Raw genomic sequence first — 23,800 nt, forward strand, 5'->3', positions numbered from 1 at the left:
ATACACATTGCAAATAAACATAGGAAAAGATGCTCAACATCATTAGTTACCAAGGAAATACAAATGAAAACCACAATGAAATACAAATGAAAACCACTTCACACACACTAGGCCAGCTGTGATAAAAAAGACATATAATAATAGGTGTTGGTGAAGATGTAGAGAAATCACAATTCTTCACACAGTGCTTGTAGGAATATAAAATGGTGCAGCTTTAAAAAAAATAGTCTGACCATTTCTCAAAAAGTTAAGTATAGAGAGTTACCATGTGTGCTGTGTGCTAAGATGCTTCAGTTCTGTCTGACTCTTTGTGATCTAAGGACTGGAGCCCACCATGTAGTCTCCTCCATCCATGGGATTCTCCAGGCAAGAATACTGGAATGAGTTGCTGTGCCCTCCTTCAGGGTATCTTCCTGACCCAGGTATTCAATCCACATCTCTTATGTCTCTTGTATTGGTAGATGGGTTGTGCCACCTGGGAAGCCCCATAAAACCCAGCAATTCCTCACTTAGGTGTATATCCAAGAGAACTGAAAATATATATCATTACAAAACTTATACATGAATGTTTACAGAGGCATTATCCATAGTAGCTAAACAGTGGAAATAACCCAAATGTTCACCAACTGATGAATGGATAAACAAAATATAGTATGCTCATACAATGAAGTTTTAACCAGTCATAAAAAGAATGAAGTAGAGTCATGCTATACCATGGATGAATCTTGAAAACACTATACAAAGTGAAATAAGACAGTTACAAAAGGCTATATCCATATATTTTATAATTGTTTATATGAAATATCATTATTAAAAGTTTATATGAAATGTCCAGGCAAATCCATAGAGATGGAAAGTAAATTAGTAGGGATTGGGAGAAAAAGGAGGCAGGATTGTCAACGAGTATGGGGTTTGTCTTTGGGGTGGTGAAAATTCTCTAAAATTAGATGGTAGCAATGGTTGCATAGCTCTATGAATAAAATAAAACCTACCAAATTGTACAATTTTAAAAGGTGAATTTATGGTATATGAACTACAAAATATGTGTGTGTATATATATACACAAATATATATACATAAAAGTTTCTTTTAGGTCTATTCAGATTACATATACATTACTGTGTTGAAATGTAAGGTAGGCCTCCATTTCCTGGTGAGAAGGGTAAATTTTTTTCCAGCTGGAATATGCCATAATATGCCTGACAAGGCAAAGTTTTCTTCTCCAAAATTGTCTTCAGAAAGGAAGGCAAAGTGGTGCAGGCCTCATGTTTTAGAGCTCCTCTCACCATTTCCCACCTCACTCTAAGGGGTTTAGGGTGAGAAAGCACAGTGTATGTTTTTGTAACAGTGGGGATGAGAATCCCCTCATAAATAACATTGGTTCCCATTCTTCTTTAAAAATTCATTAAAAAAAAAAAAAAACTGGCTATACTGGGTCTCTGTTGCGGCATGGCATGTGGGATTTTAGTTCCCCATCCAGGGATCAAACTGGTGTCCCCTGTCTTGAAAGACAGGTTCTTAACCACTGGACCACCAGAGAAGTCCTCCCTAGCTCTGACTCTTGAGGCTCTCCATGGTTTCTGCTCACCCAGTACCCACTCTCTTGCCTCTTGTAAATGCATGTAGATTTTCCTCTCATCTATGCCCCCATCCATCTCAGAAGGTCTGTTAGGCTGCTGTTTATGTCCATGGTCAAAAGGTGGACTTATGACTCAATCTGCCCAATCAGATGCCGTTCTTCGGGAATTTGGATCAGGAGTGGGATGACTCAAAGAAAAACCTGGAGATTTGTCACAACTGGTCTGCCCTGAGGAGACAGTTCCATGGTTGCAGGTCCCTGGAGTCAGGGGAGGTATTCGGGTCCTGCTTTTTTTCTTCAGGTATTTCTTGCACCCAAGAACCCTAACTTGGCCTTTTGGATATTCAATAGCTGACACATTCCGTACCATTGACTTGGTTCTTCCACAGCAGGGGCAGGATTCCTTGGAACTGTCCAGACAAGAAGGAAAAATTGGTGGTTTCCTTATGATTTAGTGGTTTCCTAAATCATAAGGAAACCACTACTTTCATTGGAGCATCTTTTTCTTGGTTCCTTCTTGGTGACCGTTTGCTTTAATATTTTAATTGAAGCTCTAAACATTAATTGACTCTTAGCTATATTAAGTTGCTTTGTTAGTTGAGGGAATAAAAGGCAAACAAAATCATATCCCACCTTTGGTGGGTGGTGTGAGTGTAGAGAAATGCTCTTTGAATTCAGACTACATGGATAGAAAGAACAGGAAAGAAGCATTTAAACTTAACCTGAGGGAGAGGCTCTTAGCCTGAGAAATTTCTTCCATCCACAGGGAAGATGCCCCTTGGGATAGAGCATTGAAACAAGAGAATCAGACTTTGGGGCTGACAGGGACCTTACAGAAATGACCTGACTAGAGCCAAGTTGGGCTTCAGACTTCATCTTTGACTCCCAGTCCAGTGCTCACCTCTTCAGTTTCCAGTCATGTGGTTGACCTTGGCTGGCTCCTCTAAGTTTCAAGGGACTGGGGAGGAGGAGGGGAAATAATTGGGACTTAGTAAATGGTTGCCTAGGGAAGTATGTCTTGCAAGGCCACCCAAAAAATCAGCAAATTCCACTAGTTCTAGTTGGACTGTTTTCCTTAAGTTTTCCCAGTGGGGACTTGGCAGAAGGAACTGGGACCAGAGTTTGCACGGCAATATGATATGTGTTTTTGTTCCCACCCTTCTTCTCCATCCTCCTGGAGTCCTTGAAACAAGTCAATAGCAAAAGGGCTTGGTGAAATGATCTCTGTCACTGCCATGGTCTCTTCCCTATAGGTGACCCTGTCAGCTGAAGTGAGAGAGCCTTGATGGTCTTTACCTTACAGTGTAAGGATATCAGGCAAATACCCAGAGAATGTGAGAAGGAAATCAACTCAGAAATCAGGCTTGGAGTTTCCCCAGGGCTGACAATGACTTACCTTAGCTAGCAACTTGCACTAGGCAGTAAGGACCCCGTGTTCTTTGAGCAGAGAAGAGATGAAATGTGCCCTTCCAAGCTGTATTTTTCAGTCATTAATGCACATAATCAGTTTAACTAATACCTATACAGAGAATTTCCCATGTTCTAAGAACTGTGTCAGGTTCTGCAGCCCACACATAAATAAGAAGTGATCCCTTTGTGCAAGGAACTACAGACAAACATAAGACAGACCAGTTTAATTAAATGGGGTTGGTGATAAGCCCTGGATGTTACTGAAACAGGGTAGGGGCATGCTTCCCACCAGGGATTCAGGGAAGTCTTCCTAGGGGCAAAGAGCCAGGAAAGAAAGCCACAAGGCTCACAGGCAAGAGAACCACATGAACAAAGGTGTGGAATCTGGGTGTAGGGGAAGCCACAGGTAACAGCTGACTGTGTTACTCGAGCCTGAAGAGGGAGATAGGGCAGAGAGGCTGGAGTTCATTTGTTGGGGGTGGGGAATGGAGGGAGAGGAGGGGAAAGTTATGGGAAAGAACAGGGTCTTTTTTTCTGAGCAGGGAAGAGGAAAGTGCCTGGGAGATTCACATTTTAGATAGGTCACTGCCACTGCCATGTGGATTTGGGGAGCAAGAGTCAAGAATGGGGGCAGGGAACCTACTGAAAGTGATGATGAGTGCCAGTTGCAGGGTGTACACAATGAGAATGAGGCACTCCTAATGAAAGGGACATGGACTGGAGAAACGGCCAGGAGGTGAGTGACGATGGAGATAGAGATGTGGTAGGGAAATCAGGCGGGCTTGTGGGTTTCTGAGGTGGTTGATGGGGCCAGGAACTGAGGGAAGAAACACAGGAAAGGGAAATAAGTCTGTAAGAGAGATGTTGATGATGGCTAACATTTATTAAATACTTATATGGACCAGGCATTGTGCCAAGAGTTTTTCATGCATCTTCTCATAACTTTATAAAGTAGCCATATTATTCTTGATTTATAGATGAGGACAAAGAAACTTTGAGATGTTAAATGGGTCGGCCAGATCTGCACAGCTGGTTGCGTGGTGGAAAGAGTTTAAAATCCAGGCATTCTGGCTCCAGGGCCAATGCTCTTAATGACCAGGCAGGATATATGTGTATGCAAAGAATCCAAAGAGCCTGTGGGGCACCCACAGTGGAGGTCTGGAATTTAGGGAGGCCATCAAGACTTAGACCATGGTGTAAACTACTTAAGTTGACCACAGTCCCCCGGGGAATCCTTAAGTTAAAGAAGTAGCCAGTGGGTAAGGGGCTCACAAGATATGACAAAAACGTAAGTCCCAGATGATCTTTAAATCTGAAGACATGGCTCTGCTATCCGTGCAACAGAAAACTGGACAATCATGAACCTGTAGTAGTATCAAATAGAAATGTCCACCAAGTTAAGCAGATACATTAATTACAATAGTTACTAGGCTGTATAGTAATTATCCTAAACAGTAAGCACTTTACATAAATAGTAGTAATTAGTATAGCACAAGTTTCCCAAACTGTGTTCTGTGAAATAGTTCCTGGAGATGTTAATAAAAAAAGTCTGCATAAAGAAGGTCTTTGGAGTCAGATAAGCTTAGGAAATGCTGGTATAATTAAATAGGGCACCCAATGCCTCGTTTATAGTTTTATTTTTTCTCTGTCAGGATAGTGGAAAAGCTAAAAGTGTAGGCACTGGGAACAGACAGCCTGGGGTTAAATACTGCCTCTGACCAGCTAGGTAATTTGGGGCAAGCCACTGAACTTCTCCTAGGTGGTTTCCTCCGGACTATATATGCCCCACCCCCCATTCATTCACACTGAGGCTGACATCAGAATACTCTTGGTGTGAGGGGCTACCACAGGTCTTGCCCGTTTCTTTGAAATCTGATTGAGGTTGAAGATGATAGAGCACGTTGCAAAAGTGGGAGTGAAAGGGGATGATTTTCCACGTTCCCCCTGACTCATAATGAACACTAAATTATGATGCTCCAAAGAGCAGGCGAGGGCCAGAAAAAGTCCAACTTCCTGACCATGGTTTGGGGCAATGAAGGGAAATTGACAGGAATGAATGGAAGCTTCTTAATCACACTGTGTGGGCCAAATGCTTGGCTCCCAATAAAGACGCTCTGTTTTCCCTGATAGCTCAGTGGTAAAGAATCCGCCTGACAATGTAGGCGACTCGGTTCAATCCCTGGGTCGGGAAGATCCCCTGGAGAAGGAAATGGCAACTCACTGCAATATTCTTGCCTGGGAAATCCCACGGACAGAGGAGCCTGACTGGCTACAGTCCATGGGGTCACAAGAGTCAGAAAGCACTTACTGCCTAAATAACAACAACAACAAAAGACCCTCACCAACCCTTTAAGTAGACACTTCCTTTGTGAAGCAGGTGGACGGGAAAAGAGCAGCTGTTTCTCTCTCTCCTTTGGCGGTGGGCGGGGTGGCCTGGAGGGCACACACTCTCCCAGTGTGCACAGGTATTTTACACACCCACCCACAAACACCAGGGGGACTGCGCCTACAAGCATCACTTTTCAGCCTAGAGGCCAGGTCCGGGCCTGAAACATGGTGGTATGCCAAGGGCTCACCCTTCTCTGTTCCTTGTTTATAAGATGAGGAATATGGATGGGGTGAATTTTAAGAGTCCTGGCAGTCCTGACATACTTTGGTTTGTACGTCTAGGAGGTTCTATTCATTCTCCCTCCGGTCCCGTCTAACCAGACGGTTAGGGCAGACTGACCAAAAATGGCTTACTTTCATCTCTCTTCCATGGGCCTGTGTATCGAAGACAAACCTCCCCTCTCACAATTGTGCGTAGGGTCTGCACCGTTGCTTTTGAAGCTAAACAGCAGCTGGGGTCCCAGCTGGGAGCTTAGGTCTCGAGGCCTTAAGACTCGGGAACAAAGAGCAGAAGGGAAGAGGCCTTCCCCGAAAGTGCGGGGAGGGGAGCCCTGGGGCTGTTTATGGCTTTACCTCTCCGAAGTGCCGGCTGTCCTCTCCTTCCCACAGTTTTGGGGGGAGGGGAAGAGTCCTGTTTTCCTTAAAGCTGATGACTTCACCTCCTTCCCTTCCTCTTTCAAAGGTTAGGATCTCTACCCCTTTTCCCATCTGCTCCCAGCGTTTGAAATCTCCATCCCACTCTTCCTTTTTATTCTTCTTCGGATTGGGGTCTTGACGCCCCTCCCTCTTTTTCCCTCACTTTGAACCTTGCCTCTTTATTCCTTTTTAGGCCTGGCCTCTCCAGCCCTGGGTAGAGGGGTCCGCATACTTCTTTTTTCTCTTCTGAAGGCCACAACTCCCTCCCCCAACTCTTTCCCGCTCCCCTTCCCCACCCCCTTCCTCCGGCCCGAGGCATTGTGGGAGGAAACAAGATGTGGGGCGAGAGCGGCGCGGGGAGAAGCCCGCAGTGCGGGGCCGGGCGGGCCCAGCCAATGGGGAGCGCGGACGGCGGCGCGCGCGGCGGGGGGGCGGGGGCGGGGCGCTATTTCAGTGGGGACCGCGCGTCGGCAGAGCAGCGGCAGAGCCGAGCGGAGCTGCGAGGCGCCAGCGCGGAGCAGGCGGGTCGGCGGGCGCGAGGCGGAGCGCGGGCGGCCGGGAAAGCTCTAGGGCGGACGGCGGCGGCGCGAGCGCTCGGCCCGGGCCTGCGGGAGCCGGAGACCGCGGCGGCGGCGGCTGCTGCCGGAGGAGCCGAAGGGACACCGCCCTGCCCGCGCTCTGCCTCAGGCCATCGCTGCTCCCCCGGGGCCCCGCGAGAACTCGCCTCTGTGAAGGTGAGCGGTGGGTGGGGGCGCCCCGGGGCGGTGGCCCGACGCGCTAGGTTCGCCCGCGAGGCCCGGAGCAGGTCCGGCCTCGGCGTGACGCCCCCGGCGCCTCTCTGGCCCAGGGTTGCGCCACCCTGTACCCTCGGACCTCGGGGCGCGGCCGGGGCCCCCGGCTGCAGCTGTGAGGCCTCCAGCTCCCCGGGATCTTCCTGTGCGCACGGAGGCCATGGTGTCGGGGCCGAGGGAGAGCGGCGGAGCGGGCTCGGGCGTGACGCGGCTCCTCCCGCCGCCACCCTCTGGGGCGTCCTTCCTGCAGCGAGGACGCCCCGTCACTCCGGCGCTGCTCCAGGCCGGGCGGGGGAGGGCGGCCGGCCGGCCGGGTGGAGGTGGCGGGGAGGATGCTTTCTCATCGCCCAGGTGCCGGCCTTCGGGACTGCAGCCCTCTGGAGGATGGGGTAGTGGAGGGAGACGGCCCCTTGGGGTTCCGAAGGGAGGAAATAAACGCGTTGTGCGTGTTGGGGGCTGCGGAGGGCGGGTCGTGTCGTTCGAAAGCCTGGCCTTTTTGTCGCAAGGCCGGGAATAGAGGAGGGGGAGCTGTCCTGGAATGCCCTCTTTGCTTTTCAGAGGAGCCCCTGGCTCGTGACTGAGGCAGCTGGCCTGGGGCCCTCTGGTCATCCTTCAGTCTGGAGGCCCAGGTCCCTAGCTTCCCCCCTCCCCTCTCCCGGGGGGAGGGCTACGTTGGCCCCTCCCTTCCCTTTTTCTCCCTGGCACCTTGGACAGGGGAGGCTGGGGCTAGGCCACCTCTTTGACGCCTGGGGGGCCAGGGGTGAAGAATCGTGGCATTGTAGTCACAAGACCAACATTATGTAACTGCAGGCTCTCCTGGAGGGTAAGGTAGCTTTTAATCACTGTGACAAAGTTATTCCTTTGGACTTTTGAGGATGAGGCGGTGGAGCAGGTTAGCTTGCTGGGAAAAGGGATGCTGATTTCATACTGTAACCGGGCCGTACTCCCACCCTTGGGTTTGTAAACAGTGCTCCCTTCTGAGTGGTAACCTGGGATAGGCCACCAGGTGACACTAGTTTGCCCCACACTTAGTGAGTCTTAGAATTCTCTCTGTGTTGCTGTTGTACCTTTGCTCACACCCATTGAAGGTGCTGCGTTTATTTCAACCATTATTTTTTAAAAAAAGATGCTGATTTGCCTCAGGTCATAATAGGTAGGCCTTGAACTGGGTTCTCCTGACCTCTTCTTCAGCCCCAGGTGGTACTCACAGACTCCTCTAGAGGCTCTTGACTATTTCTCTCAGAAGTGTGGGAGCAGAGGGCGCTGGGGCACTAACCCATTGCTCTGCCACTTCTTGCTGAAGTGGAACCAGCCCTGCTTAGTTTGCCAGTGCGAGACAAAGGTGGTACTCTGGATGCACTAAAGGGCTGTGTGGTTAGCAGCTGGTGTGTGCATCCTTTGCATCTGGTGCAGGCTGAAGTAGTCATGAATTCTGCTTCGCTTTCCACCCATCCAACCCATAGGTTAGTGTGGACTCAGATCAAGGTGGCCTGGAATGATACCAGGGATCTCTCCTTGAGCAGACAGGTTCATGTGTAGCTTTGTATCAGACAGGGCTGAAACAGCAGCATCTTTTGCCCACTGGGCTGATCGCAGAATGGTGCTTAGGGGAATAGTACCTGGGAGGGGGGATATAGATTTTTGCTGCAGAGACTGTGGTCAAGGACAGAGGACAGGATTTTGCAGCTCATCTCTGTTCCTGCAAAGCACTTCACATGCCATAGACTGCTAGGTAGGCCCTGGGCAGCCCACTTGGAATTCTTGTTATCCTAAGGAGGGACTATGCAAGGTCTGCCCTGGAACTTTGATTGCTATAGGGTGAATGCAGTGGCTTAGATGACAGGGTTATGAAGCAGTGCAGTTAAAATAATAATTCTTTACCTTTTGTTGTCTCTGTCACCATTGGGCATTGGTAGCCTAGGACTTAGCAGTCTTCTTATGTGAAGGGCTAGATAGTAAATATTTTAGGCATTACAAGCCATATCATCTCTTGCAACTGCTCAACCCTGCCATTGTTCTGCTGTTGTAGGGTGTTTCTATAAAGCTTTTTAAAAAAGCAGGTGGTGGGCTGAATCTGGTTAATGGGACAGACCACTGTGTAGACTGCCCTTGTTCACAGTGTTCTCATATAACCTCATTTTAATTCTTATAACAACTCCTGATAGAGAGCTATCCTCATTGCTAAAATGGAAGTAATCAAATGCAGAAAGGCTGAGTGACTTGTTCAAGGACCAGACCTAATTCATCTTCCTACTGTGATGCCAGTGATATAATAATGCTCATTAAATCAAGGGCTTATTATGTTCAGGTGTTATACCACCTGGTTTACCCTCAGGTTAACTCAAGTCCCCATTTTAAGATGATAAACAGAGCACAAAGGTTAAGTAACTTGCCCAAGGATACAGCTGAGAGCTGGTATATTGTAGTATTTTGGCTGTTGATGCTGTTCAGAATACTAGAAATAGATAAATTTAGAGTTGGAAAAGCCTCATTTTACATACAAAAACTGACGGCTTATGTCTTTTTAACTATTTGCCTTGTGTTTCCCAGACTTGGCAGCCTCATCTCTGCTAAAATCCTAGGATCTCCCTCTTAAAATGCTTCATGTCTGTATTTTCTGTTGCCCTTACCTTTTGTGATGCTTTCTCCCGCTGAGGCCCCACACCCAGCTGTTCCTGTTCATTGCCCGGAGCACAGGGTTGCAGCCTCACCTCTCTGCTTCTTCTGCAGTGTCACCATGTCTGACCGGAAGGCAGTGATCAAGAATGCAGACATGTCTGAGGACATGCAACAAGATGCCGTTGACTGTGCCACGCAGGCTATGGAGAAGTACAACATAGAGAAGGACATTGCTGCCTATATCAAGAAGGTGTGCTGGGAGAACTGTGGCTGGTGGTTGGGATAGCTCACCTATGCCCCAGGGAGGGCTGGAGCTGGGACATAGGAAAGTAGGTGCATTCCATGCAGACAGAACCCTGGGAACTTGCAGAGCAGGTAAATTGGGGAATGAATCTTATTTCCTGAAGCATTCACCTTAAGAGTTCTTAATAGGAACTGTGCTGGGGTGTGTGTGTGTTTACAGATAATTATGTGACTGCAGAACAACAGGGCGTGAAACTTCAGGATTAAATATAACTGTCCCAATTCAGAACTATTCAAAATGAAGATCAGGGATTTTTGAATGGATAAGATCATAAACAAATTTTTGGGGAGCTGCATTATTTAAAGTGGGGTAGCCCTATAGTAATTCTCATTATGTAGGAGATTTCCTCTTATTCTCTTTAAAAGGACCCCTGGTGGTCCACTGGTTAGGACTCAGCGCAGTCACTGCTGTGGCCTGGGTTCAGTCCCTGGTCAAGGAACTAAGATTCCACAAGTCGACTTGTGCGCCCCTGCCCCCCATAAAAAATGGACTCAAGTACTAATTACCTTCTCCCTACCTTCTTAAGGAAAGGGTGTGCTTGAAAATTAATAGATGAGCATTATTGGGGCAGTAGATATATATATCGGAGAAGGCAATGGCACCCCACTCCAGTACTCTTGCCTGGAAAATCCCATGGATGGAGGAGCCTGGTAGGCTGCAGTCCATGGGGTCGCTAAGAGTCGGACACGACTGAAGTGACTTAGCAGATATATATATATTTTTTTTTTTTTGAATAGATAAGCATTATTGGGGCAGTAGATTTAATCCCTGAATGAATGGGTGAATAGATACAATTAACATGTATATAATGAGGAAGCTGCTGAGCTAGAGGTGAGAGGTGGTACTCAGGGTCCCTAATTTCCAGTCAGGGTCCATGTACATTGGTGGCATAGTCCCAGTCTGATAATGTCAGCTCTAGTATCCCAAGGATGCCTAAGAGGCATGGCATTATGGTCCATACAGGTGGTATAGTGTCCTTGGGTTTTACAGAGCTCTTTGTTGTCTGTGTGTGGTATGAGAAGTGGAAACTGGAGTTCTGAGAGACTTTTTCTGTGTGTGTAGCCAAGGGATGCAGAGCCAGCAAAGCTGCTAGGGGTGCTGGTTCCTTGTTGAGTGATGCTTTTTCTGTTCTTTTCAGGGAGAAAGTGTAGAATCAGGGACTCTCAGGAGAATCCTTAGATTATATCCGGTCCTGCTTTCTTGTTTTGCTTATGGAGAAACAACTGTGGGTCTCCTGTGTTACACAGTCTTCAGTCAGGAATAAAGCTCTATGTGGTGATCCATGCCCTTTCCACTGTTTGCCAATACCTTTTGGAGTCATGTGGTATGGGGGCTGTGAGAAAACTAAACAAGTTATTGGTTGAGCTCCTGGCAGACAGAGCTCCAGGGTTGGCAGCATTGCTGAGCCTGTGGTGGAGGGTTGCTTTCCTTTCACGGTCATGGCAGGATGCATCTAGAACTGAGCCATCTGTTTTCTGCTGGGTTCACAGGGTGGCAGGGCCTGTCTGATTACGTCCTGAGGATTTCCTTGCTGGCTTTTGATGTTGAACTTAGATCCCTGAGAGAAGTGAGGGAATTGCCTTGATCTCATGACTGAGGCCCTTGTTCTGTGCTTACAGCTCACATAGTCCCTGGCACATTGGGGTGCATTTAAAGTTGGCTTAGAATTGCTTCCTGTTCAGTCCTCATTTTGCTCTAGTGTCTTGGTTTTTGTCATTTGGAAATGCTAGTTTAGTAGTGTGAAATGTGGTGAGTGGCAAGTCAGGGAGACTTGCTTCTCTCTTTTACTCAATGCTGTGTGACATCACTGGAGTGATTCTTAATTCTGTTGGTTTTCCTGGTTCCCTTGCTGAAGAATTGCGGGGTGGGCTTTTGAGTGTTGTAGCTAGAGAGACAGGAGATGTTAGGGGTGTAAAATTCTAGAGAGAAATAATGGAACCCTTGTGGTATTATATTATTAACGAAGGAGTGTACTAGCCAACCTTAGAACCTGAGCTCCTGAAGTTCAGAGAACTGAGGCGATAGACTGGGGGTGGGGTGGGGGGTGACAGCTAAACCAATCAGACTCTTATTCTGATTTCTCATCCTCCAGCTGTCCTAATCACCTTTCTTCTTCTTATTCTTCTTTTAGGAATTTGACAAGAAATATAACCCTACCTGGCACTGTATCGTGGGCCGAAATTTTGGCAGCTACGTTACACATGAGACAAAGCACTTCATCTATTTTTACTTGGGTCAAGTTGCAATCCTCCTCTTCAAGTCAGGCTAGGTGGCCACAGTGAAGGTGTCAGTGGCGGCGGCAGCAATGGCAAGCAGGCAGCGTTGCTGGGACTGTTTTGCACTGGGGCCAGCATCAGGATGTCCTCTCCAATGGCTGTGCTACTGCATGGACTGTATACTCGATTTCATGTGTATGTTGCAGTAAACAAAACCAAACTTCTTTCTGTTTAGTTGCCTGGGGAAGAAGGCTGCTTTATGTTTATTTTTCAAGACTTAAATTTTTTTTTTTTGGTTGTATTGCACTAGGAAATCTCTCCCACTCCTCCCTTTTCTCTTTCTCTCCCTATACAAATAAAAAGCCCTCAACAAAGCCTGTAAGACTAGGAGGGCTGGGGAAAAGAAATAGGTTTCTGGAGGTGGAACTAAAACTGCAGCTGCCTCTTCCTGGTGGTGGATGCTGCTTTAGGAGGGCCAGGGAGGCTGCGGGAGGGACAGTGTTAGGATTGACAAGGAGAGAGGGATAGGACGGAGGGTAGGGGGATTGATCTAGTACCAGGGAGAATATTCCACTGAACTGTGATTCCACGGCTTGGGGCAGGGGTTGGGGCTAGATTCTTTAAGGGGCCCTGAGACGTGTTTGTCTGTGGTGTGTGGGAGTGGGGAGCAGACTTGTCTTGCTGTCTTTGTCAGAAGAGTTTGTAAGTAAGGGCTGTGTCTTTGTGGATTACCTTCTTTTATTCTTCCTGCCAGAGCTCATGCTTGGAGGATGTTGAGGGTAGGATTAGCTCGATTTTGTTTGTTTGTTTTGTTTTCATTCTTCCCTCCTTCTGTCTGCTCCCTGCTTAGCCCTTGGTTTTCTCATTCCTCTGGAGTTCTCTTAGAGCAGCCCCTCTTAGTTGGCTGGCAAGGGAATTTCTGATGACTAGTTCTTAGTTAGGTCTTAGCAATCAAACCAAATCAATGTTTCCCTTGATTTTCCTTTGTGTATATGTGTGTGAATGTGTGTGTGTATCTTGGTTTGGGGTAGAGGGGAGGGAGGGGCAGGACTGTGGAATCTCTGGGGTATATGAGTAGATAAGTGGACCTATGTTAACCTCTGGGGCATCTGTTTTGGGGGTGAGTATAGGTATCACCCCCCTCAGCCATCTGGCCTAGACACTGCTTGCCCTATGGCCATCTGCTCCCAGGAGGGCTTTAGGAGGATAGCCCATTATGAGGTGGCCATGCTACCATCTATTCTGGAGCCTAGTCTCAGTGATGAGGGAAAGTGACTTTGTGAATGGTGGCAGCCTCTTGTGGGAGGCAGGATGGAAGTGATAAAGGGCTGTTGAGGGGCTTTGGGGGAACTTCAGAGGAGGTCAGTCTTGCAGTGGTGAAGCCAGGAATTTGGGGATGGAGCAGGGTCACTAGTGGTAGGAGATTCCAAGGGGAGTGCCGGGGAAATCTTATCTGTGGATCAAAAGGGATGGGGTGGAGGATGGGGCGGGGGGGGAAGTCATTGCTGATTGAGCTATTGATTCTTATAAATTGCATTGAAAACTCATGTGTAGGGTTGATCCTGTGGGGGGTTTGGGATTTAGCTCATTCTCTTTTTCTTCCAAGTCCATCCTTGGGGTTGGTGGGGAGGCAGGAGAATGCCCCCTTCCCAAGCCTTTAGTGTGTACTGAGCTTTCTTTTTGATGCTGACAGGGGAGGGTGGGGACTTGGATGGTGAGTGAGTTCCCCATATCAAATCGTTTGGTGGGCACAATGCTGAGTGCTTGATTTTAGGTTTTATTTTTTTATGAATGTCTAGATCTGTTTCCCCCTGCCCTCTCAGACTTGTGTGGCCAGTTGGAAATGTCTAGTTTGTGTTCATCTCTCCCTCATTTCTGGAGCAGGGGCTGAGACCCCGCCACATCTCCTGTGCTCTGCATCCACGCCTCTTTTGGACATTAAAGGTCAATTGATGCACTTCTGAGCTGTTGGGTTTCTTTGGGGGTAAAGGGGGGATGGCTTGATTGGTGGCAGTGGTGCCACAAAGGGGTGGGGTGGGTATATAGTGTGGAGCAGAATGGGGCTAAAGAGATACTGATTGGTCTGAATCCGGTCTTAGTTGGAGGGCCAAGGCTTGGGGCCCTTAAGTGAAGGAAAATAACCAGCAGCACTCACCCACAAGATTTCTTGGGTCATTGGTGGAGATGGTTTGGTGAGCTGCATTTTGATTCTTCTGTATGATAGATGCTGAGACTGGAAGACCATGTCTCTTAGCTAAATCCTTCTCTAGCCATTCAGGAATGGAGAAGCTGAGGGCCTTTAGCAAGATGGAACCTGAGTGGTTCTCTGACTCCTGGGTTATCTGCTTGTCTCGCTTGGGGCTCCTGCCCACATATACCTGGAGAAGCCAGCAGTACTGAGATGCTTCTGAGAGTAGCTGCCCAGGCTGGTGACCCTAAGCCATTTGTCTAGGCTTACGGCTATAATCCTTGTGGAGGGTGCTAAGGAGCAGAGATGCTTTATACTCATTTCTGTTCTCATTCACTGAGAAACATTTGAGTTTTATACTTGAGTCTAAGATGCTGTTCACAAAGAATAAAACAGGGAAGTTCTTGTCTTTTGTGACATGTACATTCTAATGGACAGAGCTGACATACACAGTGAAAAGCCAGTAGTGATGAATAATAGTAGAGTTAGTCACTCAGTTGTGTCTGACTTTGCAACCCCACGGACTGTAGCTTGTCAGGGTCCTCTAACCATGAGATTCTCCAGGCAAGAATACTGGAATGGGTATTCCCTTCTCCAGAGGATCTTTCCGACTCAGGGATTGAACCCGGGTCTCCTGTGTTGCAGGCAGATTCTTCACCATTTGAGCTACAGGGAAGTAGCGATAAATACTATCAAGGAAATGAACTGGGCAATGAGCTGTTGGTGTTGGGAGTTAGGTAGGTCAAGTTCCTTCACATAGGAAGTTTATGGGCTGGATCTTAGGGAGAAAAACCTCCAGGGCAGTGAGGTCCTAAGGAAGTAATAGGGGGGACTCTAGAACCTCAATTTCTGTCCCTACCTTTGCTGGTTTTGAATAATTCGACAGAATTGGAGTTTGAGAGAGGAGACTGAGGCCACGGTCCACAATTTATCTATGATGGGTGCCTCTGGGGTTAAATCCCTCATCCTGATGGGAGGGGCAGTCTAGGTGGCAACTATGTACAACGCACTCTGGCACAGGTAGGTAGCTGGTGCTCACCTAGGTTAATCCTGCAAGACTCCTGATGAGCCCCTACCCACTGGGACCCAGGAGGGTCGCATGGGAGGATGGACTACAAAAGGGCTGTGGAAAGCTGATGGGAGCTGTGGCAGAGGGATGCAGCCACTGTCAGAACTGTAGCCAGGCCGAGAAAGCTGGAGCATCAGTATCCCATTTCTTTCATCCTGTACTCCAATTTTCTGGGGCCTCCTTTTGGCTGAACCTAACAGAAAGGCAGCAGATGGCAAGGATGACCCAGAGATCCAGTCTAGGGGTCAGCCCCGCCTCTCCCCAGGGAACATAGCAGGAAGAAGAGTAGAGAATGAATCCAAGAAGGGCAAACCGAACCAGCATGGTAGGAAATTCTGTTTCCCTTGACAATGTGTCTTGTCTCTCCCCAGAACTCAAGTGTTCTCTAGCTTAGACCAGAAGTGTGGCTGTTTCCCAAACTATCCCCTTCCTTCAGGTCTTTGTTCAAACACCCTCTTATCAGAGGGGCCTGCTGACATCCTATAGGAACAGTACCACTCCCCGATCACTATTAACCTTACCCAGTTAAATTCAGCACAGCACCTGCCAGTGTTTGACATTCATTAATTTATTAATCTTTCACAAGTAGAAAATAAGCTTTTTGAGAGCAGAACCATTTCTTCTTTTTCACTGCTTTATATTCAAGCTCCCAGAACAGCATCTATGCTGTAGGAAATACTTGATAAATGTTATTGGTAAAATGAAAAAAAAGTGCAAGCAAACATGGGCAACCTGGCTTTTCCTGAAGAGACTTTAGCCTTTGGTTTGACTCCCCCTTGCTGGCAAGCCCTGGAAAGCCGTCAATGGGTTACTCCCCAAGTGTGTTCAGCCATTCTTCCTTGGCAGCTGTGGGAGAATGAAAGAGTGTTCATAAAGTACATTTTATCTTTAAAGCATTTCAGTTTATGCCACTGAAATCCCCTCTGAGCTAGACCCCAGCAGTCATTAGCCACATTTTTGGATAAGCAAACTGAATCAGGGAGGGTGAATGACCTGCTGAAGCACACATAACTGGTAGTGTTACTAGTGCTCAGACACTGACTTAACAAGGACTGACCTGGGTTTGACAGCAGTCATCTCAAAGATACTCCTTGAGATTTAGGTCCAGTTCTCTGAGCTTAGGACTGAATGCCCTTTTTCACTATTATTCCCTTTCCTAGTCTCTACTTCAGCAAGGGAAATGAGGATAATTCCCAGGCCCTCCCGTCTCCTCATTTCTCTTGTCTGCTAAGCACTGAGGAGCTGTCCTTTCTAGAAATTTCATGAGAAGGGTTAATGAGTTTGTTTGGAATAATTGGGATGTAGAACTTTCCCCTACTGTGAAATGCCTTCTACTTGGTGATGGTATACAATTCAGTGGTTTTTAGTATTTTCAAAGAGTTATACAACTATCCCCATTATCTAATTCCAGAACGTTTTCATCACTCCTCAAAGAAACCCACTTGCAGTCACTGTTCTTCCTTCCTCCACAACCCCTGTAAACCCCTAATGTATTTTCTGTCACTGTGAATTTGCCTTGTCTGGACATATCACATAAATGAAATCATAATTATATCACATAAATGAAAGGTGGCCTTTTGTGTCTGGCTTGTTTCACTTAGCATAATGTTTTCAAGGTTCATCTGTGTTGTAATATTTATCAACATTTCATTCCTTTTTCTGGCCAAGCAATGTTCCATTATCTTTTGTTTAATGTATTCATTTGTTGAGTGACTTTTGGGTTGGTTCCACTTTTTGCCTATTGTGACTAGTGCTGCTGTGAATATTGACATTTGAGTTTTTGTGTGGACAGATGTTTTCAGTTCTTTTGGGGCATCTTTTAATTTTTTAATGTCAGTTTACTTTTCTATTTTTAAAAAATCTAAATTGATGTCAGCAAATTCCCGTAAAGGGTCAGATAGTAAATATTTTAGGCTTTGTGGGCCATATGATGAAATGTATGTGGTGTATGTAATTGTTTCAATGACTGAACTCTGCCATTGCAGAATGAAAGCAGCCATAGCCAGTATATAAACTAATGGGCATGAAGGTGTTCCAGCAAAACTTTAAACAGGCAGTGGGTTAGGTTTGGCTTGTGGATTGCAGTTTGCCAATCCCTAGCTTTGATGATAGATTCACATAATTCAACATTCCTAAAGTACAAAAAGTGAAAATTCTCCCTCACATTCCTGTTCCCAAGCCACTGGGCTCCCTCCTTAGAAGCAATTACTCTTGTGAGGTTTTTGTATCCCCTTTCAGAGACAGTTGATAAACAACATATTTTTAAGTGACTGTGTAGCATTCCGATGTGTTACAGATAGTTTAATAAATATGAAAGGACTTAACATATCTGAAGGCATGCCCTGAAGGAACACTAGGAGTGTTGCCCTGACCTGTCCAATAGGCTCCTCCATTAGAATAATCGTTTGAACTCCTGGGATTTCCCCAGGAATTTTAGGGGACATGCCTTGCATCAAGGGATGCAAGATTTTCTTTGGTAGTTTGTGTGTCCACCACAGAGGAGATAGAGATGTAATCTGTGGATATCTATTCTCTCTCTCCTATCAATCAATTGTCTTATCTATTAATCTGTATTTATTGCAAGGAATTGGCTTTTGCAATGGTAGGGGTCAGGTTGGCAAGTCTGGAATCTGTAGTGCAGGCCATAAGGAAGGTCAAGCTGGAAACACTTGGGCAGGAGTGGAATTTCTTCAGGGAAACCTCTAGGCCTTTCAACTGGTTGGATAAGGTCCTCCCATATTATCCAGGAAATTTTTTTTTTACATAAAGTTAACTGATTGTAGATGTTACAACATCTACAAAATATCTTCACAACAACATCTGGATTAGTGTTTGAATATCTAGGTACTAGAGCCTGGCCAAATTAACACATAAAACTGATCCTCACACACAAAAAAACCAAAACTGATCCTTACAGATCATATCCAGTCAACCTGACACCAATACACATATCCTAAACCACATTTAATCTTCTTATAAAGATAGCAAAAAAGTCATGCTTCCACCTAACATGATACATTTATCCTGTGTGTGACTGAAAATATACTATCACTTTCCCCAGAAGAGGAGGCCAAGTCCGTGAATGATGTTAATAATCCTGTAACTTCACTAATGTAAAGTTAGCTTTTATTAATACATTTTATATTAGATGGCAAGGAGATAAGAGAGGGAAGAAAAAATACACAGATATATTCATGATAAAATAAGGAATAAATACTCATACAGTCCTCGTTTCTGAAATTGGTCAGGTGGTCATAACTGGTATTTACAACTACCTTCTTCTACTACCCATTCCATATTTCCTTTACCCTCAGCAAGCACCTTATTACTGGTTGTGTGTTTTGTTTTGTTTTCTCCTGGTGGCATGCCCCCAAACATCCATTCTTGAAGGGTTTGTGCCATTAGAAATCTTGCCTTAATTAGATTGTTACAGTATTCCATTGACTTTAGTCACAGGCTATGATAGTACTAAGAGATGCCCTAAGGGATCTCCTGTATTCGACATGCTTCCCCTTATCTCTATTATGTGGTAGCAACCCCCTTCCCCCTTGGTAGTCAGTATCAATCCCCCCAGCCAGTGTAGTAACTCCCATCTTTGCCTGTTTATTCAGAGGGATGAGGAGTCTCAAATGGAAGTGGCAGTCTTAACTTCTAGTTCCTCATGTGACTGTGGAAGCATTCCTCCCTTTGAAGACCTCTAGATCAGCAGCATAAGGTTGCAGATACAGGAAACTAAATTTTTCAAATGAATCACTAGGGTTAATATTGAATGCTGCCATTCTATTTCCACTCCTTGACTCCTGGAACCATGAATCCTAGCTGTGGGAGAAATAGCCCCATACACGGAATGCTAATTTGAGTACAGACAGTCTCCTGAAGGACATTGCCCCAGCCCTGCAACGTGTTGACACCTAGTTACATCTGTAACTGGGTCTTCAAAAGGCCATTCCACCATCAGGTTAGCTTCTTCAGGATGGTGGGCAACATGATAAAACCAGTAAAGTCCGTGAACATGAGCATATTCCTGAACTTCATTTGTTGTGAATTCCTTGACTAGAAGCAGTGCTGTGTGGAATACTATGATGGTGGATAAGGCATTCCAGAAGTCCACAGAAGCAGTACATGCATGGGAAGCAAATCCATGTGCAGAGTGAGAACAGAGCACTGTCCCTTCCCTGGTGGAAGTAGTCCAGTGTAATCAATCTGCCACCAGGTGGCTGACCGGTCACCTCAGGGAAGGTGCCGGGGCTCAGCATTGGTCTCTGCTGCTGGCAGATTGGACACTCAGCAGTGGCTGTAGCCAGTTAGGCCTTGGTGAGTGGAAGTTATGCTGCTGAGCCCCTGCATAACCTTCATCCCTGCCATCTGTCTACTTTGTTCATAAGCCAGTGGGCAGTGACGGGATGGCTGGCCACCCTATCTACTTGATTACTAAAATCCACCTCTGATTGCTAAAATCACCTTTGGTAAGCATTCACATCAGATATAAATGTCGTCACATTCTTTGCTCATTCAGACAGGACTATGACCTAGATAGTGAAAATTGTTACCAATTTTCCAATCATGTTCCTTCCAAGTCCCTGGTTATCTAGCCAAACCATTGGCCACAGGCATGAGTCAGACTTATGCCTCTGGCCATTTCTTTTCAAAATGAACAGCCAGGTGCCCTGATCAGAATTCTGCCCACTGGGGAGATTTACTCTCACTACTGTCCTTCAGAATGCACTGGAAAGGGGTGTACTACTGCTATAGTGCTGTAGCTGTCCACTTTTTTGGGGATGTGCCTACATATTGTGCGAAACCATTTGTAGACCTGACAGTGGTAGAACAAGATCGATACACAGGTAGTTGTTGGGCTTCCCTGCTGGCTCAGTGGTGAAAAATCTGCGTGCCAACGCTGGAGATGTGGGTTTGATGCCTGGGTTGGGAAGATCTCCTGGAGAAGGAAATGACAACCCACTCCAGTATTCTTGCCTGGGAAATCCCATGCACAGAGGAGCTACATTGGTGGGCTACAGTGCATGGGGTCGCTAAGAGTTGGACAGGACTTGGTGACTGAACAATAACAGGTAGTTGTAGAAGTCCCAGTAGTGGACTATAGGTAGAGAGGGAAACCTAGGAAACTTTGAGAGATCATAAGTCAATGATCGCTTTGGAAGGCTATTGGAACTTTGTGGGATGAAGTAGGCTCGCTTAACTATGCTGTGCTTAGTCGCTCAGTCATGTCTGACTCTTTGCGACCCCATGGACTGTAGCCTGCCAGGCTCGTCTGTCCATGGGAGTTCTCCAGACAAGAACTCTCCAGACAAGAGTGGGTTGCCATGCCCTTTTCTAGGGGATCTTCCCAACCCAGGGATTGAACCCAGGTCTCCCGCACTGCAGGTGGATTCTTTACCAACTGAGCCACCAGAGAAGCCCTGCTTAACTTTTAAGCTATAAATAAAGGCATGAGATGTGCTTCAGGTCGTTAGGAAAAAGAAAAATGTCACCATCCTTCTACCGATTTGAATAAGGCTATAATAATCCCAGTTTGACCTGAGGGTCAGACACTCTCCTGTCTGATACAAAGAAGGGGCTAGTGCTGTGAGCCTTGAAGAAGGCGGTCTTTACCCCTGCCCCTTTTCTTTGACTATAAAAGTGTAGCCCTCTTAATCCTTGGAGCAGAGCTCCCTCGCCTGTCTGCTTGCATCTCTTACAAGCATGCCATGTTAATAAATCTACTTCTTGCCTATCACTTTGCCTCTGGCTGAATTCCTTCTCTGCTGAGACACGAAGATCCTCAGCTTCAGTGAGTCCAGACACCAGGTGAGTGATTCTAATTAAAAGATGGTGGGTTAGAGTCCCAAACAGGGTTTTGGTTGGGTTTGAGTCCAGGCACGTGGGTTCAAGTCCCAATCTGAGACGAATGGTTTCAAGCCAGTCCTGAGTTTTCTCTTCCTCAGTCAGCTGGTTATAGGGAACTCACCATGAGGTCATAGGGGCAGACTGGGAGAGAAAAGGTAATGTGGCAGGAGTAGTGACTATGTATATTTGGGCTACTTCATACCAAAGAAAAAGAACTGAGATACTTGTGTATATATATCCAATCATATAACATACATTCATACATATATATTGCCATTATAAAAGATATAGTAAGATATACAATATATTAATATGTAATATATTCACTCTGTATAAAGAGATTTACTGTAAGTACTTGGCTTATGTGTTTTGGGAGGCTGGCTAGACAAGTTTGAAATCTGTGGCCTGGCAGGCTGGGACTCTTAATAGGAATTGAAGATTCAGTGTACTAGCAGAATTTCTTCTTCCTCAGGGAAACATCAGTTCCTTCAATTGATTGGATCAGGCCTATCAATGTTATTTAGGATAATCTCCTTTCCTTCTTTCTTTCAACTGATATTAATCTCATCTACAAAACACCTTTACAGCAACACATACATTATTATTAATATTTGATTGAATAATTGATTACCATAACCCAACCAAGATGACACAAAACAACTAACAGAGTTTGTAAACTGACAAAGTTACAACTTCTCATAGAGGAATCCAAACATGTTCAAAGAGGGAGGTCATTAAAAAAAGCACAGCTTTATTTTAGTGTAATAGACATACAGTAGTTCAGTTCAGTTCATTTCAGTTGCTTAGTCGTGTCTGACTCTTTGCGACCCCATGAACCACAACACGCCAGGCCTCCCTGTCCATCACCAACTCCCGGAGTTTACTCAGACTCATGTCCCTTGAGTCAGTGATGCCATCCAACCATCTCATCCTCTGTCGTCCTCTTCTCCTCCTGCCTTCAATCTTTCCCAGCATCAAGGTCTTTTCTAATGAGTCAGTTCTTCCTATCAGGAGAAGTTCAGCTTCTCCTGTATTGGAGCTTTAGCTTCAGCATCAGTCCTTCCAATAAATATTCAGGACTGATTTCCTTTAGGATGGACTGGTTTAGTCTTGCAGTCCAAGGGACTCTCAAGAGTCTTCTCCAACACCACAGTTCAAAAGCATCAATTCCTCAGCACTCAGCTTTCTTTATAGTTCAACTCTCACATCCATACATGACTACTGGAAAAACCAGTTGCGGTCATTTAAAGTGAACAATTTAATAAGTTTTGACATAGGTAGCTACTGCTAAAACTATCACTGCAATTAAGAAACATGCTCATCACACCCACAAGTCTCCTCATAATCCCTTGTCATCCTGCCCTTCCCTTCCTTGCCGCCCTTGCAACTCCCTTCACCGGACAACCACTGGTCAACTTTTTGTCACTTATAGGTTAGTTTGCATTTTCTAGAATTTTATAAAAGTGGAGTCATACAATGTGTGCTCTTTTTGGGTCTGGTTTCTTTCACTCAGCGTAATTATTTTGAGATTCATCCATGTTGCTCTTCTGTGTATCATAGTTTATTCTTTTTTTATTGTTGGAAATATTCCAGTGTATGAATATGTAAGATGTATTAATCTAATCCCCAACAGAAGGACATTTGGGTTTCTGTTTCGATGATTACGAGTACTGCTATTAATATAAATGTTTGTGTACAGGTTTAATGCTAATGTTGGATAAATAAGAGTGGGATTACTATATTTTATGGTGTTTGTTTACTTTAAAAGAAATTGCCTGGGGGGACCTAAATGGGAAGGAAATCCAAAAAAGAGGGGATAGATGTATATGTATAACAGATTCACTTTGCTGTACCGCAGAAACTAACAGTATTGTAAAGCAACTATACTCTAATAAAAATAAATAAAGGAAGCTGCCAGACTATTTTCCAGAGTGGCCACACCATTTTACATTCCCACCAACAATATATGAGAGTTGTATTTGCTTCCACCTTGTTGACACTAGCTATTGTCAGTTCTTTTTTAATTTTAACTTTTCAAATACTTTGGCCACCTGATGTGAAGAACCAACTCATTGGAAAAGACCCTGATTCTGGGAAAGGTGCAGGGCGGGAGGAGGAGGGGCAACAGTGGATGAGATGGTTGGATGGCATCATTGACTCAATGAACATGAGTTGGAGCAAACTTAGGGAGATAGTGAAGGACAGGAATGCCTGGTGTGCTGCAGTCCATGGGGTTGCAAAGAGTCGGACACAACTGAGTGACTGAACAATAACAGTATGGTGATACCTCATTGTGGTTTTGCTTTATATTTCCCAAATGGTAAAAGATATTGAGCATCTTTTCATGTGCTTATTTGTTACCTGTATACCTTTGTTCATCTTTTTAATGGGCTGTTTGTTTTCTCATTGTTGAGTTTTAAAAATTTCTTATGTGTTCTGGATTCAAGTCCATTGTCAAATATGTGACTTGCAAATATTTTCTCTTAGTGTCTGACTTGTTTTTTTATTCTCTTGTCTTTCATAGAGAAAACATTTAAAACATTTTGAGAAGTCTAATTTTTTTTCTTTTTTGCATAGTGTTTTGGTGTATCTAAGGACACTTTGCTTAACCCAAAGTAACAAAGGTTTCCTCCTATTTTTTTTTCTTTCTATAAGTTTTAGAGTTTTACATATAGATCTATAATCCACTTGGAATTAACTTTATATGTAATATGAGGTATGGATCCTGGTTTATTTCTCTTCCCTCCCTCCCTCCC

General features: G+C 45.5%; 1 protein-coding gene across 2 annotated transcripts in view; it reads left to right on the forward strand.

Moving 5' to 3' along the window:
* The first annotated feature begins 6,555 nt into the window (after positions 1-6,555).
* DYNLL2 (dynein light chain LC8-type 2) overlaps positions 6,556-23,800 on the forward strand; it is an 86,291-nt gene continuing 69,046 nt past the window's right edge. The window contains exons 1-3 of one of the 2 annotated variants that reach the window (XM_061142618.1): positions 6,592-6,747; positions 9,535-9,673; positions 11,859-22,968. In XM_061142618.1, coding sequence (XP_060998601.1) covers positions 9,542-9,673; positions 11,859-11,996 — 270 coding nt within the window. In that variant the 5' untranslated portion in view covers positions 6,592-6,747; positions 9,535-9,541 and the 3' untranslated portion in view covers positions 11,997-22,968. Of the gene's footprint in view, positions 6,748-9,534; positions 9,674-11,858; positions 22,969-23,800 lie in introns of those variants that run through there. The other variant, XM_061142617.1, reaches the window with a different exon arrangement.

This window comes from Dama dama, chromosome 5, assembly GCF_033118175.1.
Source record: "Dama dama isolate Ldn47 chromosome 5, ASM3311817v1, whole genome shotgun sequence".
Taxonomy (NCBI): domain Eukaryota; kingdom Metazoa; phylum Chordata; class Mammalia; order Artiodactyla; family Cervidae; genus Dama; species Dama dama.